The sequence below is a fragment of the Rhinolophus sinicus genome, chromosome X (genome assembly GCF_036562045.2).
Source record: "Rhinolophus sinicus isolate RSC01 chromosome X, ASM3656204v1, whole genome shotgun sequence".
Classification (NCBI taxonomy): Eukaryota; Metazoa; Chordata; class Mammalia; order Chiroptera; family Rhinolophidae; genus Rhinolophus; species Rhinolophus sinicus.
The window spans coordinates 70226847-70247255 of NC_133768.1; the positions used below are offsets into that span (position 1 = coordinate 70226847).

The 20409-nt window shown below is 40.7% G+C and overlaps 1 protein-coding gene across 1 annotated transcript in view; it reads right to left on the minus strand.

Moving 5' to 3' along the window:
* The window catches only part of ESX1 (ESX homeobox 1), a 141489-nt gene that overhangs the window by 3387 nt on the left and 117693 nt on the right, over positions 1–20409 (minus strand). Inside the window, exons 2-4 of the mRNA XM_074323310.1 lie at positions 1778–2061; positions 1301–1680; positions 224–269 (exon numbers count right to left, since the gene is read on the minus strand). Coding sequence (XP_074179411.1) covers positions 224–269; positions 1301–1680; positions 1778–2061 — 710 coding nt within the window. The remainder of the gene's footprint in view (positions 1–223; positions 270–1300; positions 1681–1777; positions 2062–20409) is intronic.

Genomic DNA, 20409 nt, shown 5'->3' on the forward strand with positions numbered 1-20409 from the left:
TATTTTCCCTTTAGGAAATCATATTTCCTCTGGTAATGGGCATTTTTCATAAGCTCAAGCTTACTTAGCCCATTTTCTAGCCCCCAAAGCACCCAATGTTCAGAACTTATTTGCTAAAATGGAAAAGAGAAGAAAACACACCAACTTGAGAATGTCCAGGACAAAATCTAAAGTATATTCTAGAATGGCTGCCCTGCCAATTGTTCTTTTAAGATTTACTGACCTGCACTCTGGCTTCAGTCACATTCAGGCGTCTTGCAATTTGCTCTCTGAAGGGGAAAAATTGCAAATATTAAGTATTTGAAGTTATGGAGAAAAATGAAATATACCATGTACATTATTTCTAAATCCCCTCCCTCCCCAGTGCAGTTTTCTGTAATACAGCTTGAGGCTTGCTTTGGGGAGAGTTTTTCCATGGACAACATATCTTTTAAATAAGATAGAAAAAGGGAATATATGTGAAAGTTCCTGGTAGTCTGTCTGTTAGTTGAATATGACTAAATCAATTTTTCTGTTTGTGGAACAGCGGAGAACCCTGGAAATCTTTTCTTAGGAGATCCCTCCGTGAAAATAAATAAAACGCCAAAACACCTTTAAAGCGGTGTTTCGAACCAGAGTATTTCTGCTCATTGAAAACGGAGAGGTGAACTCTCAAGGAGGAACTCCAAACCACATCGGCTAGCACTCAAGGGGATATTCTGTTGCTCTTTGGCGGGCGAAGGCTGAACATAGCGGAACCAGAAAGGGCTCCCCTAAACCTCACACCATCTCGTCCTGGTCCCCCTTTCCTGCCTGGCCAGAACAGGATTTGCCCGTTCGTTTACTATAGCAGTCTGTCTGGACAAGGGTTCCGAGGAAGACTAGCGGAGCGAAGGGGCTGCAGGCTTTTAACAGCTCAAAACTCTGCCGCCTGGAAACAGCGCTCCTAGTGGCGGGGCCTAGACTCGCTGGGGTGAGGCAAGTGGGACGCTCCCCTCGCAAAATTTAAGGGGCGCGAAAAACTGAGTCATCACGATAAACACCAAAATATAAAAACGAATGCAAGAAATCCATGATAAACTACCAAAATTTTAAATAAAAGTAGGGTCCAATCGACCCTCCCTTACTCCTTCACCCTAGTCCCTCTCCTGTTTCGCAGCCCCGCAAGCGCTGTAGGCGTCGCACCAACCCCACAGAGCAAGGCGGGCCCCGGCGTCCTTGAACCCCCTAAGTGAGAAAGGTCCTGGGAAAAAGCCTAAGGCGCTCCGCGACGAGCCCGAGCCCCCTGGAGAACTGGGCGCCTCCGGAGCAAGCCACCTACCGCTGGAACAAGTCGGGGTAGTGGCCGCGGTGGAAAAAAGTCTCCAGCTCCTGCACCTGCAACGGCGTGAAAGCGGCGCGGATGCGGCGCCGCTTCCTCCCAGCGACCTGTGGCCCCTCCGCGGCCATGGGGGCCACCTCCGCCTGTGGCAGCGGGCGCTCGTGGGCGCCACCTCCACCGCCCGGACGGGTTTCGACTTCCGAGGGGGTGGCCCCTCCCTCGCCAAGGTTGTTCGCTGCTGCTTCTGCTCCAACCTCAGGTTCGGACCGTGTAGCCTCGTCTCCCCCCGTCACAACCACCGAGGCCACGGTAGGCGGCACATCTGGAGAAGAAGGAAAGCAAAAGGGAGAGACCGCGGCGTTGGCGCCCACGGTGGTGGGCTGGAAGGGGCAAAGGGCCGTAAAGGAAGCGGAGCGGCGACTGCCGCCCAGCGTCCCATCCACCCGCCCCTCCCAGGGAAATTTTTCTGGACTTTGCCAAACCCCTGTCTCGGCCAAGGCATTCACCACGCAGTTCTCCGTCGCCGTCGACTCCCAGGTTGCGATAGTCGGCGTCAGTGTGGCTGCGCCCGGAATGAGATTCCATGGCCTGAGTGCTGTCGACGAAGTGTCGCGCTTCTGTAAAGTCTGCGGTCGCGTTCGTAGGAATCCCCGGGTCAGGACTCGAACTGGAACCAACGGCTAGGTGAGGTGCTGTCTTGGCTACAGACCACTTCTGGCGCCGCGTATCGCGATGGCGCGCCTTATATAGGGGTACGTTGCCTTCCGCAAATTCAAAGAGTTCACGCTCATGTCCGTTAGACGCCCTGTCTTAGAGCGTGCACACTACCTCTCGTGGTGTCTGTGGGTCCTGATGGGGGCGCGCTCGCACCCAGGGTGCTTAAGTAAAATAGTGTGGCGAGTGTGTACGAGAGTGGTACTGGTAGTGGGCATGCTTGTGTGGGGAACGGTGTCTCCAATTTGCAGCTTCACTGGCTACTCCCGACTTGGACCAAGTGTCTGACGGAGGAAGGGGCTTGCTGGACTGTGAAAGCCGTCTTGGGGGCAAGACTTCACATTAGCTCAGGGAGCTGGTGAAGAAGTGTTTGATGATTATTCCTCCGCCCAACCCACGAGAATCCGTATTCCGCGAATGGCGCGGTGTCCCTTGCTTTCCCATAGGAAATGACTGAGAGATGGTGCTGGGGAAAGCGCGGAGCGCTCAGCCACCTAAGCACGCTGAAGCGAAGTTGTTAGTGGGCTCTGAGTGAGACTTCCCCCTCCTAGAAGTTGGTGACTACTAGATAGGACTGTCTGGTTGTTTCATTCGCGCCCATCTGCATTTGGGCTAGTGGTTAAGACGAAATGATTATCTTGGAGGCTAAACGCACAGGGTTTTTGAAATCAGTTCCGGTGCGTTCGGGAGCGGGAGTTTGTGGGTGGGTTTGTAGAGCAGTCCGGGTGCTCAGGTGCACGCTGCAAGAAACCCCACGTGTCTCTTGAGAAAACTCCAAGGACTTCAGATTTTTAGTAATGAACCCACGTCAGAGTACGAGTGTAGAAACCCACCAAATGCTAAGTGAATCCAAGAATGCATATGCTACACGGGGCCCCTTTTCCTCAGTTCCTGGAGTATGCAACATTTACTGTGCTGAATTGCTGCGCTTCTTACTGTACTGCACCTAAAGCGCGCCTTATTCCCGGGCCACAACTGTATGTAGCAAGCGCCCAAAGCGCTGTATTTCCGCACGAGTGCAGCAGCAGGCACCTAAAGTGAGCCTTATTCTCGGGCCGAACTGTAGTAAGCGCCTAAAGCGCGCTTAATTCCTGGGCCAGTACAGTAGACTTGAGAAGAGTTCTGGCCTTCTCCACTACCACTTCTTCCTCTCCCCCTCCCTCTTCATGGAATTATCTTCCAGAGCTGTTTTTCCCCCACTAATGTATCAAATTGAAAAAGCCAGGCTACAATCGATGACTCTATAGTTCTTACTCCAAGAAGTGTTTACGGGTGCTCCAGGACCTGTTAATGCCCTTCATATATAAAAATAACTTCTAATAATGGGCCCTCCGCTTGGCACTGTACATAATTTATCTTATTTTTATCTTTTAAAGCACATTATTATCATTCCCATTTTACTCTTACCTTTTAAACCACCATTGCTATTCCTTTTTTTTTTTTTTACACAGAAATCCCGATCCCCAGGGGAGCCTGGCAACTTGACGGTTGTCATATAAGCGCATTTGACTACAAAGTCGGTGCACTTCTCACCACGTTATATTACTGCCGTCTTATTTCAAACGAGTAAGTAGTGGTGAGGTTCCAGGCAGGAGCCAGGAGAGGGAAGGTTTTCAGGGGAAGAAGGCCCCTGGGCAGAGTCTTTGCCGGTTCATTCCTCTTCTCCCTTGCACCACAACTTCATCTGTCTCTCCCTAAGCCAGAGGTTTGGGATCCAGGAGTGCTGGGCTTCCCAGCCTTTTTTTTTTTTTTTTTAACTTTCCATCTTTCTTTTTTATTTTGGAATTAGAGCCAATGAGTAAACTGTCAATTGGATTTTAACTCGCAAAGATCTCAAACCCTAATATTATCCCTATGCAGGATATAAACTTTTTAGCTCTGTTCTGGCATTTTTGGAGGGAAGGGTAGGATCGTGAATCATGTTACCAGCCTGTCTTTTCATTTTCGCTCAATGCTGAGCGGACACTAACAGGAGCAGGGTGCTACATGCATTGGCTGCTGGGCTGGTTCTTTGAAGATACAGTTAAGAGGAGAGGTCTGAGACCTACTCTTGAATCAGGACCACATTAGGACTTTTGTGGGCTTTAGGCATTTTTGCCTTTGTGGACCCCTTCCTTCATAATTTTTTAAAAAATTATATTTATAACTGTTGGTATGAAGATGAATATAATCTGAGCTGGATTATATTAATTATTTTCTTTTGATTTCAAAAGAAATTAACATATTTTCATGGGCTCCTAAAAATTGTGACTACTGTGTTTCACATCTTATGGTGAGCAACTTTGGCCTGGGCTGAATTATTACACAAGAGAATCATACAGGTTTTAAGCATGGTGTGTAGTAGCCACCTAGCACATTGGTAACAGCTCAGGTGTGTTTTGTCAGATCTTAGATTTCCATGGTTTTTTTCACTGTTTTCTAAACCTTGGTCAGTCATGTGCTCCTTGCAAATTTTGCCAAACCTGGGTACCAGTCATGGTAGTGTTTATTTCACATGTTTACTTAAATTGATTCTCTTTTTCAAAACCTTAAATACATAATTGAACCTCATCCTATGCAAAAATAGCTATGAATTCAAGGGTTCGATATATGATATACTAGATTTATGTGAGGTAGAACATGGCAGTAGTTGACAGCAGGGACCCTGAAGCCAGACGGCTGGTGTCAAAATCCTAGTTTCCCTTGTTATTAGCCAGCTGGCTAACCTGCTGTTTTGCTTATTCTCCCAGTGCCTTAGTTTTCTCATCTGTAAACTGGGAATAACTGATAGTACCTGCTTCATGGGGTTGTTGTGAGGATTAATTGAAATGATCACAAATAGCTAGCTAATATTTAGCTAATTCTTACTATGTGCCAAGCATTGTTCATAGTGTTGTTTTTTTAATTTTTAAAAATTTGATTTCAATTACCATTGACATACAATATTATACTTGTTTCAGGTGTACAAATAACATAATGATTAGACATTTATATACTTCACAAAGTGATAACCCCAATAAGTCTGTTACCTATCTGACACTGTGCATAGTTATTACAATATTATTAACTATATTCTCTATGCTGCACTTTACATCCCCATGACTTTTTTTTTTCAATTATAGTTGACATTTATATTATTTTATATCAGTTTCAGGTGTACAGTATAGTAGTTAGACATTTATATAGTTTATGACGTGATCCCCCGATAAGTTTAGTACCCACCTGATGCTATACATAGTTTTTACAATATTATTGACTATATTTCCCATATTGTATTTCGCATCCCCATGACTATTTTGTAACTGCCAGACTGTACTTCTTAATCTCTTCACCCAGCCCTCTAATCCCCTCCCATCTAGTGACCATTAGCTTGTTTTCTGTATCTATGAGTCTGTTTCTGTTTTGTTTATTTTGTTCTTTAGATTTCACATATAAGTGAGATCATATGGCATTTGTCTTTCTCAGTCTGACTTATTTCACTTAGTATAATACCTTCTAGGTTCATGCATGTTGTCGCAAATGCATAGTGCTTTCTATATATTGAGACATCTCATCCTGATAACAACCCTATGGAGTTAGATAACACTATTATTCACATTTTACAGATGATGTTATTGAGTCACAGAGAGGTTAAGTAACTTGCCTGAAGGCACCCAGCTGCTTGGTAAGTGTTGGACCTACGATTTGACCTTTTTGAGAATGATGCTTTGTAGAGAGAACATGCTCAATACTGGTAGGTATTATGATTTTTTAAAAATTAAGTATACTATGCTGTCATTTCTAATATATTCACAATGTTGTGCAACTATCACTATTATCTGATCCCAGAGCATTTTTATCACCCTATAAAGAAAGTCTGTACCCATTAGCAATATGTCCCAGTCCCTACTCCCTGCAGCCCCTGGTAAATACTAACGTACTTTTTTTTTAAGTTCAGTAATTTTAAGAAAATTACTGAGTTTATTAAATTTCAGTTAGTTATAAATTATTAACAAGAGAATGATGCACATTGTAATTAATAAAATAGTGGTTCAGCAAAAAGCTCTAGACTGACAAAGACCTAAGCTCTGTAAGAAATCCATTTTATTATTATTATTATTATTACTTTCATTTTTATTATTTATAGTGGTTGGTAATGTTCATTCTAGCATTTCACTCTTATTCATATTTTTATTATTTCACCTAGATATCACTTTTTTTCAGTAAAGTTTGCCCTAAGAAACCTATTTAAGATCTCAAATTTCTGCCCTGACCTTAATATTCCATATCGTTTTCTTCTGCTTGATCTTCTTTAAAATTAAATTAAATTTTATTATTAATTTCTGGTGTACAAAACAACATAATGATTAGTCATTTACACCCCTCACAAAATGATAACCCCACCAAGTCTACTACCCATCTGACATTGTACATAACTCGAATGTACTTTATGCAATTAGGTATTCTGGATATCTCATACAAATGGAATCATGCAATATTTGGCCATTTGTGTTTGACTTCTTTCACTTAGCATTGTGTTTTTGAGGTTCACCCAAGTTGTAGCATGTATCAGTACCTCATTCCTTTTTTTTTTTGGCTGAATAATATTTCATTGTACAGGCATACCGTGTTTCATTTATCCATTTATCAGCTGATGGACATTTCAGTTGTATTTCCCTTTTGGTGAATAGTGCTGCTTTGATAGCTATGAACATTCATGTACAAATTTTGTTTGAATATCTGTTTCAATTCTCTTGGGTATATACTTAAGAGTGGAGTTACTGGATCATATGATAATTCTATGTTTAACTTTTTGAGGAACTGCCAAAGTGTTTTACACAGCAGCTATACCATTTCACATTCCCACTTTCAATGTATGAGGGTTCCCATTTATCCACATCCTCTCCAACACTTGTTATTTTGTTTTTTAAAAAATTATAGCCATCCTAGTAAGAGCAAAGTGGTATCGTTGTGGTTTTGATTTGTATTTTTCTAATGGCTAATGATGTTGAACATCTTGTAATTTACTCATTGGTGACTCATATATTTTCTTTTGAGAATTGTTTATTCAAGTCTTTTGCCCGTTTATTAACTGGGTGTTTGTCTTTTTGTTCTAGAGTTGTAAGAGTTCTTTATATATTCTGGATACTAGACTCTATGATTTGCCAATATTTTCTTCCATTCTGTAAGTTTTCTTTTCACTTTTTTTGAAGCTACTATCACATTATTTTTAGCTGTTTCCAGTTTTTTATTTTTTAAGATTTTTATTAAAATATAGCTAACATACAATACATACTAGTTTCAGGTGGACACAATAGTAATTCAACATTTATATACCTGAAGAAGTGATCACCATTATAAGTCCAGCAACCATCTGACACTGTACCATGCTATCACAATATTATTGACTATATTCCCTACACTGTTATAAGTTACATCCCCATGTCTTATTTGTTTTATACCTGGAAATTTGAACCTCTTATTCACCTTCACCTTCCTCCGCCTTTTAATTTTTCAATTAGAATTGACATTTAATATTATTTCATATTAATTTCAGGTGTACAGCATAGGGATTACATATTTATATAAGAAGTGATCCCCCTGATTAGTCTGGTACCCACCTGGCACTATACATAGTTATTACCATATCATCGACTATATTCCCTATACTTTACCTTTTTTACCCTTTATCCCAACCCCCCTCCCATCTATCACCACAGTACATCTAGTACCCATCTGACACCATGCATAGTTATTACGATATCATTGACTATATTTCTTATGCTATACCCTATATTCCCATGACTACTTCGTAACAACCAATTTGTACTTCTTAATCCCTTCTTCTCTTTCATCCATTCCCAACCTTCCTCCCATCTGGCAACCATCAAAGTGTTTTCTGTATCTCTGAGTTTGTTTCTATTTTGTTTGTTTGTTTATTTTGTTCTTTAGATTCCACATATAAGTGAAATCACATTGCATCTGTCTTTCTCTGACATACTTCACTCAGCACAATACCCTTCAGGTCCATCCATACCTCTGTTGATGGCGAGAACCCATTCCCTTCTGTGGCTGAGCAATATTCCATTATATGTATGTACCACCTCCTCTTTATCTATTCATCCATCAACAAACACCCAGGCTGCCTCCACATCTTGGCCATTGAAAACAATACTGTAATGAACATATGGATGCACATGTCCTCTTGAAATAGTGTTTTGGGTTTCTTCGGATAATTACCCAGAAGTGGGATTACTGGGTCCTTCTTTGTCACTTGTTACAGCCTTTGTTTTAAGCCTGGTTTGTCTGGTATAAGTATTGCTAGCACAGCTTTTTTCATTTGTTTGTTTCCATTTTCATGAAATATCTTTTTCCCATCCCTTTATTTTCAGTGTACGTATGTCTTTTGACCTGAAGTGAGTCTCTTGTAGGCAGCATATGTAATGGTCTTATTTTCTTATCCATTCAGCCACTCTATCTTTTGATTGGCACATTTAATCCATTTACATTTAAAGTAGTTGTTGATAGATATGTAGTCATTGCCATTTTATTATTCATATTTTTTTATTTTATTTTTTTGTCTTAAAGAAGTCCCTGTAACATTCCTTGTAATACTGGTTTGGTGGTGATGAACTCCTTTAGCTTTTTCTTGTCAGGGAAGCTCTTTATCTGTCCTTTGATTCTAAATGGTAGCTTTGCTGGTAGAGTAATCTTGGTTGAATGTAGGTCCTTGCTTTTCATCTCTTTGAAATATTTCCTGCCAATCCCTGCTGGCCTGCAAAGTTTCTGTTGAGAAATCAGCTGGCAGTCTCATGGGAGCTCCCTTGTAGGTAACTAACTGCTTTTCTCTTGCTGCTTTTAATATTCTCTCTTTGTCTTTAACCTTTGGCATTTTAATTATGCTGTGTGTTGGTGTGGGCCTCTTTGGGTTCATCTTGTTTGGGACCCTCCGCCCTTCCTGGGCTTTTATATCTATTTCCTTTGCTAGGTTAGGGAAGTTTTCAGTCATTATTTCTTCAAATAGGTTTTCAATTCCTTGCTCTCACTTTTTTCTTTCTGGTACCCCATATGATGTGAATGTTGGTACACTTGATGTTGTCCTAGAGGCTTCTTAAACTCTCCTCATTTTTTTGGAATTTTTTTTTCTTTTTGCTGTTCTGATTGGGTATTTTCTGCTACCTTATCCTCTAAATCGCTGATTTGATCTTCTGCTTCATCTAAGCTACTGTTGATTCCCTGTAATGTATTCTTCATTTCTATTATTGTAGTCTTTATTTCTGACTGGTTCTTTTCTATGTTTTCTCTCTCTTTGTTGAAGTTCTCCCTGAGATCAGTGAACATCCTTATAACCAGGGTTTGGAACTCTGTGTCTGGTAGATTGCTTGTCTCCATTTTGTTTAGTTCTTTTTCTGGATCTTTGTTCTGTTCTTTAATTTGGGAAATATTTCTTTTTCTCCCCATTTTAGCTGCTTCCCTGTGTTTGTTTCTATGTAGGGCTGCCATATCTCCTAATCTTAATAGAGTGGACTTATGTAGAAGGTTTCCTGTGGGATCCAGTGGTGCAGTCTCTCTGGTCACCTGAGCTGGGTGCTCCAGGTGTGTCCCTTGTGTCTGCCCTCCTGCTGTAGTTGAGACTAGATTGTTGTTTGTACATCAGTGGGCGGAAATGACCCTCAAGCTGTTTGGTTGTGAGGACTGGCCGTGACTACGGGTGGAGGAGCTGTTGTACGGCATTTACCCTACAGAGCCGGGATCACTTTAGCGAGGCCATGGTGCCTGCCCAGTCTACCCTTTGTGTGTGTCATCCTTAGAAAGGGCTGGGTGATACTCCAGCCCAGTCGATAGCTGGCCACTGGGCCTGCCAGCCCCAGGGCCTGTTGGGAGGGTTCACACCACAGGCCAAGTTCTGCCATAGTCTGTGCCTTGCCTGGGGCCACGTGGCATGAGCCACAAAGCAATCCAGAGATGGCTGCCGCCTGCACTGTGCTTGGAGGTGCCTTGAGAGGACAAGCCACAAACCAAGGCCCGCTATTGCTAGTGCCAGGCTTAGGGGTGCTCAACCAGAGGTACTGGACATGCTGAAGCCAGATGCTGCTTGTTTGGGTTTTGTGAACCTTTGAGAGATTTTATGAAAGTCTGCAGCATGAGCCAATGCAGGCTGTTTATACAAAAAAGCCACTGGAATAGGCTTTGGTGTGGCCAAAAGTTGGTTGGGGCGTGGTCCTAGGGAATCCAAGGGCAGGGCACACAGAAGGTGACAGCCAGTCAGGAGACTCAGATATGTCAGCTGCCTGCACCTGCACGCAGGGAGGGGCAGGACTCAACAAAGAAACAATGGCTTCGGCCATCTTCTCCGTCTGGGAGAAAGCTGCCTCTCCATCCTTAACTCTGAAGCCAGACAATTCAGTTCCTCCTTGTATGTACCTGGTATTTTTCAAGCTGCTGCCCCAGTGCTGAAGCTCAGAGCCAGTGATTCCATCAGTAAGTCCATGTGAGGTCCCTTTAAGAAGAGTGCCTGGGTCTCAGCCACCCTCTGTCTCACTCAGCCACAATCTCTGCTGGTTTTCACAGCCAGAAGTTCTGGGGACTTCTCTCCCTGGCACTGGAACCCTGGGTTGGGGGTCAGGGGGCTGGGACGCTTTGCTCACTGGGATGGGGAGGGACCTACACAGCCGAGATATTCCTTCTGATTTTTAATGGTCACATATGGGTATGGGAGCAGCCCGTTCTGCGTCTCTGCCCTCCTACCAGTCTCAAGGTGGTTTCTTCTGTATGTTCGTAGTTGTAAGGCTTTGGTTCAGCTAGACTTCAGCAATTCTCAATTATGGTTGTTCTGTGGTTTAGTTGTAATCAATGTGGTCCTGAGAGGAGGTGAGCACAGCATTTATCTACTCTGCTGTCTTGACCTGTGAGACTTCACTTTCTTAACGGTGTCCCTTGATGTTTGCCATCACAAGCCTGCCCTCATGTCACTTTGAAGTTCAAATGAACCCTATCAGCATAGTCTAATTCATTCCTGGTTGCTGATCCAGACTTGTGGTAAAAGCAAATCTAATCCTTTCTGGAGGAACCTACCCCTAACTGAGGATTTAACAAGATTCTCACAGATAAAGCCCTGTCAAACACGAAAAAAAAATTTTTTTAAAACCCACCATTAGTACCAACAGTAAACCAGTAATGTAGATCTCCAAAGACTTATCAGATGCAAAATATTTAAAAACATGTTTAAATAAATGAGAGGGTATAAAAACACAAGGAAGAAATAATTAAATATCAAAAAGAAGCAAATAGAATTTCTAGAAACAGAATTAAAAGATTAATGCAATTTTTCTTTGTTATTGTGGTAAAATACACATAATGTAAAATATACCATCACAACCATTTTAAAGTGTATAATTCAGTGGTGTTTAGTACATTCACAATGCTGTGCAATGATCACCACTACCTAGTTCCAGAACATTTTCATCACTCCAAAAAGTAACTTTTACCCATTCAGTACTCACTTCCCATTCACACCTTCCCCAACTCTTGGCAACCATGAATCTATTATACTTTCTGTCTCTATAGTTTTGCCTTCTCTGGACATGTCATAAAATGGATGTGGCCTTTTGTGTCTGGCTTCTTTCACTTAGCATAATGTTGTCTAAGTTCATCCATGCTGTAGCAAAAATCAGTACTTCATTCCTCTTTCTTTGAGGCAGGCATTAGGTACTGACCTCCAGAAGCTAAGTGCCAGGATAACCTGGAGCTGGTGTCCCATAAGGCTCAGGTGTCCTGGTTGTGGCTTTGGCACTTCGGCACCAAGATGGCACATTTACCTGCCTTCCCCTTGCTGAAGGCCAACTGGATGATGCAGACGTAGACTTCCAGGAAGAGTCCTGCTAGACAATGGTTCCTTTGTGAAGGAACTAATGATCTTTGAATAAAGAACAGCAGTCTTTATTCTGATTTGTAAACTGAGGCAATCCCTAGATGATTTTTAAGGATCTTTGCAGTCAAGAGAGCTATGATATTATGGAAGATTCATGCTCATAGATTATGTTTCTGCTGTAAGTAAGGGTCATCTGTCCTAGTTGTGGGCAGCGGTGAGGGTGGGCTTGAGGCTTTCTGCACATTCACGGCACTGTGTGGTTTCTAATTCTTTCTTCTCCCTACAAGGGGACTCTGTAGTTAGGGATTTAAAACTTTTTCAGTCCTCGACCAAAAGGCCATGCAGAGCATCCCTGATAATCCACACAGAAAGACTGATAGGAAGTAGTGGAGTGGCTTTTGATGAAACGCCAGTGAGGAGATGTCTGTTTTTATTAAATATTGTTAATAACTTATTCATGTCAGAAGCCGAAACTTTGGCTTTTTTTCTCAATAGGCATTACTTCTTAGAGATATAAGGGGCATATGGGGGCATCTCATACCTACCTTTGGGAGAGCCGCAGTTCTCTGTAATTCCTTCAGATTCTTAAGACTGTGTCTACACTGACAAAATGAGAGAAAAATTCTCTAAGGCTATTTGCATAACTAGCCCTAGCCATCAGAGAGAACAGAAGGGAGGCAAGACAGCCTGGCATTATCTGTAACTGCTGGCGATTTTATCTGGCAATAAAAGTGATTTTTTTCCCCATTTCATTTCTTATCCTGTCTTGGAACACCACAGTCCCTTCAGGTTTATTCTATGAAACTGGATCATTTGCGCACGAAATCCCATCCAGAGGCTGGACCTCTTTGCTGTTACCAGCAGCCAAGGATAAAATTCCATGATTTTTCTTTTAATTCTCCCTAATGTCTTTGGACCAGAAAGCTTGTCGAATGACTGCTGTTAATGGCTACAAGCGTGGATGTGGGAATTGGATACCATCTCTAAGGATTTCTTTACTCTGCCTAGGGCATCCTGGGCTGAAGCCTGGAAAGGTTGCTCCCTACTGCTGCATTCTCTGTGGGATCCTTCAGAGGAAACCTTTCATGAATTTCTTGATCCTTGCTATGATCTGGGACAGTAATTTGCTGTCAGTCTACGTTAAGGTGAAAGAAAACTGCAGTGTGCTCATTACCATTGGCTTCCAACTATTTCAAGTTCTTCCTTAATTCCAACCTTTCGTAGGAAGTCTTCCCATCCCACCCTGCCCACACTACTCTCACTGCCTTCCGAGCTCTTACAGCACTTACAGCCTGAAGTATTCATTTGATTCTCTAACGTTACATACCACTTGAGTGTGAGTTACCTTTAAATGTATGCAGACATGAATGCATGAATGTGTTGGTATGTATGTATATGGATGTATGTTTTGATTTCTCAATTAGATTGTAAACTCCTTACACTTTGTACACTTCTTAGTGTTCCCCAAAGCAGTGCTGAGTACATAGTGAGCGTTCAGTAAGGATTTGTTGATTGGTTGGCAAAGATGGAGAATATGAGTAAGTGTGGCTAGTCTTGCCCAAGGCCAAGACTCTGCAGACTTTTACTAGCTAAGCTGGTCCAATGTTGCCTCCATCCTCTTGTTTCCTTCCCACTGCTATCATCCTTTTCTTCCCTACCATATGTGTGTGAATGTGTGTGTGTTTGTGCACATGTGAGTGTGTGTGTGTATTCCAATTCAGTGTCAGGTACTGTGTACAAGGGCCACAGAGATGAGCAAGACATGGAGAGAACAAAAATATACAAAAGATTTTGATATAAAGTGGAACAAGGCAAGTACCACAAGAGAGGAGCAAAATAATCTTACGGAAGTTCAAAGGAGGGAGAGGACACATTCAGGACAAATCTGGAAACATATGGAAGAGATGACCTTTAAGACGAACCTTGAAATGTTGTTATGAGTTTCTCTTTACTTTAAAAAAATAAATACTGCTTCCCTTCTAATTATAAAAGAAATAAATGATTGCTGTGATAAATTTGGAAAGCATGAAGAAGCCCAATAGAATATAAAATAAAATAAAGCACACCCATAACTTTGTCTATCATCCAGCACTAATAAAGACAATTTTCATTTTTTTAATACTTTTTACAAGTACTGCATTCCACTTAGGTATCTGATATTCTATGTTACTTGTCTAACATTATATCACAAGTACTTCCTACACTTTAAAATCTTTTAAATCTTTGAATAATTGATTACATGATAGTCTGTTATTCATTCATCCATTTTCTTATTCATTTATTCCACCAATATTTATTGCCAACCATATATACTATTTTATTTCAGCATCAGGCAAATTGGATACTCAATAAATATTTGTTGAATCAGTGAATGAATGAATAAGTTTAAGGTGTTATGTAACAATTTTCTTAACCATTTTCTCCAATGTTAAACATTAAAGTTTTTTCTCTCTGTTTTATAACCAGTGCATTTTTGTGCATAAATTATTTGTGTAAAGAATTTCAATGGGTAGAGTTCAGAGATGGGGGAGAGAGTCTAGTTAGATAGCTCAAAATGAAGATGACACAGAAAGGGCATATTTGTGGGCTGGTAAATAGTTCATTTTGACTGGAGACACAGGAGCCAGGGCTGAAAAGTGATAACAATTCTTCACATTTGCATAGCAGTTCCTAATTTAGAGTGCTTTCATGAACATTATTAATTTACATAATCCTTGCAGCATTATTATTTCCACTTTATAAATGAGAAAACCGAGACTTAGAGGGTTTCAGTTGCCCAAGTTTGCACAGCTAGTAAGTGGTAGAATTGGGTTTTGAAATATATGTTTAAGAGTTTGGGTTTTATTTTGAGAGCAATAGGTAGTCATTGGGGGTATTATTATTATTATTAGTTGTCATTGTAATAGTAATAATTAATATAATTTTTTACTCTGAAATAGTTTGACTCACAGGAAGTTGCAAATAGTACAGAGAGTCCCTATGTACCTTTATCCAGCTTTTCCTGATGATAATAACTTATATAATCATAGTACTTGTTAAAATCAGAAAATTGATAGTGGTACAATACTATTAACTCAGAGTTTCTCAACCTTGGCGCTGTTGTCATTTGGAACTGAATAATTCTTTGTTGTGGGGGGCTGTCTTATCTGCAATTGTAGGATGCTTAGCAGCATCCCTGATGTCAGTAACACTAGATGTCAGTAACATCCCCTCAATTTTCACAACAAAAAATATCTCCAAACATTTCCAATGTCCCCTTGGTAGGGGGGCAACATTGCCTGTGGTGAACCACTGCATTAACTCAAGTACAGATATTAATTGGATTCAGTGTGTGAGTGTGTGTGTGTGTGTGTGTGTGTGTAGTTCTATGACATTTTATGGCTTGTATAGATCCATGTAATCAACATGACAATGAGGATACAGAACTATTCTGTCACCTCAGAAAAACTCCCTAGTATTACCCCTTCATAGTGCCCTAACTCCTGCTACCCACTGATCTATTTTCCATCTCTGTAATTGTCACTTTGAGAATGTTATGTGGATGTCTCATTTGAGACAGGAGTTTTTTCTTCACTCAGCATAATTCTCTTGAGATCTATTTGTGGTTGTTGCTTATATCGATAGTTTGTTCCTTTTTATTCCTTCGTAGTTTAGCCATTTACCTGTTATGGACATTTGGGTTGTTTCTAGTTTTTGGTTATTATGACTAAAGCTGCTGTGAACATTCATGTACAGATTTTTTCTTTTTTGTGAATATCAGTTTCATTTCTTTGCTATAAATTCCCAAGTATCTGATTTCTGGGTCTTATGGTAAGTTTGTATGTTTCATTTTTAAATAAACTGCCAAATAATTTTCTGGGGTGGCTGTACAATTCTACATTCCTACCAGTATCATTAATAGAGTTTCTTTACATCTTCACCAACATTTGATGTTGTCACTTTTTTTTTCTTAGCCATTCTGATAGGTGTACAGTGGTATCTCATTGTGTACATCTCATTAAGGAAATTTGCATTTCTCTAATGGCTGGTGATGTTGATCTTTTCATGTGCTTATTTGCCAGCTGTATACATATCCTCTTTGGGGCATGTTTGTGAATGTCTTCTGCCCATATTCTAAATGGATTTTTTGTTTTTCTTGTTGAGTTTTATTTTTATTAGTTTCAGGTGTACAAAACAATGTACTAGTTAAACATTTACACCCCTCACAAAGTGATAACCCCCCTTCCCCAATCTACTACCCCTCTGATATCATATATAGCTGTTACAATTTCATTGAGTCTATTCCCTAAGCTGTACTCCACATCCCATGAAAAAAAATTTATATATATATATATATATATATATATATATATATATATATATATATATATGACATTCCATAGTATTCAGCTTCAGATGTACAGCCCAGTGGTCAGACATCTACACAGTCCATTTTGAGAGTTTTTTATATGTATTCCTGATTCCTTAACATTTTTAAATTGAAATATACAATGGAATATTACACAGCAATAAAAAGGAATGAAATCTTGCCATTTGTGTCACCATGGATGGACCTGGAGGGTATTATGCTAAGTGAAATAAGTGAGACAAAGAAAGACAAATAACCATATGATCTCACTTATATGTGGAATCTGAAAAATGTAGTCTAGATTCTTTGTCAGATTTGTGGTTTGCAAATATTTTCTCCTTGTCTTTTTATCCTCTTAGCAGGGTCTTTGGATGAGCAAAAGTTAAAAAATATTTTATTTTTATAGTTTTATTGAGATATAATTGATATACAGCCCTGTATAAGTTTAAGGTGTGCAGCATAATGATATACATATATTGTGAAATGATTGCCGCAATATATTTAGTTAATATCCTTCTCCTCATATAGTTACAAGTTTTTTTTCCTTGTGATGAGAACTTTTAAGATCTATTCTCTTAGCAATTTTCAAATATACCACATAGCACTGTTAACTATCATCACCATGCTGTACATTACGTCCCCAGGACTTATTTGCCTTACAACTGGAAGCTTGTACCTTTTGACCACCTTCATCCAATTAAAAGTTTTTAATTTCAATGAGGCCCAATTCATCAATTTTTCCCCCTTGTGGATCTTGTCATTATCTAAGAACTCTGTTTAGTCCCATATCCTGAAGATGTTCTCCTATTTTTTTCTAAAAGCTTTTTAGTTTTATGATATGCATTTAAGTCCGTGATCCATTTTGAGTTAATTTTTATATAAGGTCTGAGGTTTAAGTCGAGGTTCATCATTTTACCCATGAATGTCCAATTGCTGCAGCACCATTTTAATTCTTTTGCACTTTTGTCCAAAATCGGTTGGGCATATTTGTGTGGGTCTATTTCTGGATTCTTTGTTATGTTTCTCTTATCTACATGTTTGTCCCTCTGCTAATACAACACAGTCTTAATTACTGTAGTTACGTCTTGAAATCAAGTAGATTGATTCCTCCCACTTTATTCTTGGCTTGCAAAATTGTTTGACCTATTCTAGCTCCTATGCCTTTCCATATAAATTTTAGAATAATATTGTCCATATTTACAAAAAATCTTGCAGGGATCTCGATAGGAGTTGCACTAAAACTCTATATCAATTTGGGGAGAATTGGCATCTTTACTATGTTGAATCTTTGAATCTATGAACACTATGTATCTCATTGAAGGGTTTCAAGTAGGATAATAATACGATTTGATGTGTGTTTTCTTAAAATCCCACACTGGCTGATGTAGGGAGAAAGAATTCTTGAAGGTGGAACTATAGAAGCAGGGAGATCAATTAGGAGGCTATTGCAGTCACTTAGGTAAGAGATGATGATGACGATGGAGGTGGAGAGAAGAAACTTATTTTGGGGTTTATTTTTGAGGTGGAAGAAATAGAATTTACTGGTGGACTGAATGTAGTGATTAAAGATGAGGGAGCTATCAAGGATAATTCCTAGTTTTCTGGCTTGAGCCAGGAAATGACACCACTTTCTAAGAGGAATATGGGAAGGGCCAAGTTTTGGGGAAAAAGGATGAATCCAATTTTGAGTTGGGGTGCTGGTGGGCCTTCCAGATATCTATTATATCACATAGGCAGTTGACTATAGAGTCAGAAGCTGAGGGGAAAATTAGCACTCTAGATAATTGATATCTGTATTCAAAGTTGCCGTTTTTATCATTTGAATTAAAATTGGATAACCTTGACAGTCAAGCGTGGAAAGTTAACTTCCAGGGCCCCAATAATTTGCAAAGGGTCACTGTCCCCATCACTTAGCTCATAGGTGGGGGTGTAAGGGGAAAGGAGTTTGTAACCTGATTTCTCCAGGGTTGGGCAATAATTATATGATTTCTGATGCAAATGAAGAAGGCATACAGATGATGAACTCAAAATGTATGTGCACCCCTTTTAAAATCTACTGCTGAATTATTTACTTTGTATGTGCTTGGTGGACAGATAGAGCCAGATTTTACTGCTGGCAAGAAGAATTAGCAATGCCTGAACCAGAGTTTGATTTATACTTTTGGCAATGCTGGTGTTTTGGGGGAGACAGGGTGGAAATGGAAACTGTAACTCATCTTAGCTGTGCACTTATTTATCCCAAAGGAAAAGATTTGGGAACTATACTCTTACTTCAATGAGTTGGGTACAGGGTTCTGCTAAGGAGTAGCCAGAGCCATGAGCTGAGGTCTATGGATGGTTTGTCGCAGGCAGGGTGAATTACAGGTTTGGGACTTTTAAAATATGTTCTCTGGTATATTTTGAATGCACATTAGTAGAGCTGGCACCATTTTAGAATGCTGCCAACTCTAGTGGACTTCTCTAGTGGTGACAGGGGACCTATCAGGCATACTAGGATAAGATGGAAGCTTCTTGTGTTCTTGGCAGTGTTCCCTAGAGCACATTTACCACCTCTGTTGACACCAATGGGCGGGGTTAACCTCCATCTCCGGCTAAAATTCCTCTTACCACTGCCTCTTTTTACCACTCCAAGTCTGTGGAATACAGTAGTCTTATTGGGATATTAGCAAGAAGCATCTCCCTCTTCCCACACACCGGTGTTTTACCCATCCCATTACAGAAAACGTTTGTTTTTCTTTCCCCCGTTTCCACCTCCCCCTCTCCAGTTCAGGCCGTTGTTTCGCCAGTCGTGTGTCGGTCGCTCACAGCAGCCCAAGTCTGCTGCTGGATTGGTCCCGGCAGCCAGGTTCCAGGGAGAGCTGTTGTTCACTATCTTACCTGTAGAGGGCGCAGCTCACTGGCCCATGTAGGAATCGAACCGGCGGCTTTCAGTGTTAGGAGGGCAGCGCTCCAACTGCCTGAGCCATCGGGCAGCCACCAGGCTGGGCCCCAGAAAACGTTTCTTAAGCTAAACAGGCAATGCATTTATTTTAAATATTTGTGCTCTGCAATCCAGGAATCTCCTTGTGCTAATTCAAATAAATGAGCTGGTTAGCTTTAATAAAGTTGGATATTTTTTTTATAGGATGGGTAAAATGAGGGAAAATGGAAAAGAAAAAAATTAAACGCTTGCTTCAATGCTTAGTGAAACTCATCACGGTATCTCTGTGCTGGTGGGAGACTCAGCCCCAAAGCTCTCCTCAGGTTTCTACGGGGCAGGGAGAATTTGGCTCTAGTCCCCCAGAAAGTGTGAGCCACGTTTTCTTCTTCTTGGCTTTGGAGAATGTGTGCACCTTGTCCTTCATTACAGGCAGGCTAGGCTGACTCCTAGGAAGTCAAGGATGCGGAAACAGTGGTCTGTCCCCAGAGAGTCCCCCATGTCCGACAGGCCTGCACCCATGGCTGGGATTTCCACTGTTGTGGTACTCCTTTGGAAGTGTGGAGTCCCCAAGTATTGGTCACATGAGGATCTCCTTCACAGACTTTTGCCGTTTCAAATACCACCAATACCATTATTTACAAATGTTTTCCTTTAAATTGATTTCAAATGGAATCACTTTTTTTTTAAAATTAGTTTCAGGTGCACAAGACAAAGCAAAACTTAGACGTTTATCATTTATATCCCTCACACTGTGTGAACCCCCCTCCCCCCATCCACTATCCCTCTGTACGTTCCCAAAACCTCTCACCTTCCCCTTATCCCCACCCCCCCGCCCCTCTAGCAACCCTCTGTTTTTCCTCCATGTTTCCAAAACTGTCTCTGATTAGTTCATTCACTTATTCTTTTCTTTAGATTCCACATATAAGTGAGATCATATGGTATTTGTCTTTCTCTTTCTGACTTATTTCACTTAACATAATGTTCTCTAGGTCCATCCATGTTGTTGCAAATGGTAAGATTTCTTTCTTCTTTATGGCTGCGTAATACTCCATTGTATAAATATACCACAGTTTCTTAATCCAGTCATCTACTGATGGGCATTTCGGTTGTTTCCAGGTCTTGGCTATTGTGTATAGTGCTGCAATAAACTTAGGAGTGCATAAAGATTTTTGAATTGGAATCACTTTTTAACTGCAGCCTTGTAGTAACTCATAATATCCATGTGATCAGGGTTTGAAGTGCTAGTTATGGTCTCACCAAGGCTGGCCTTTCGAGCAGCAGCAGTGGGCTTGGCCTGA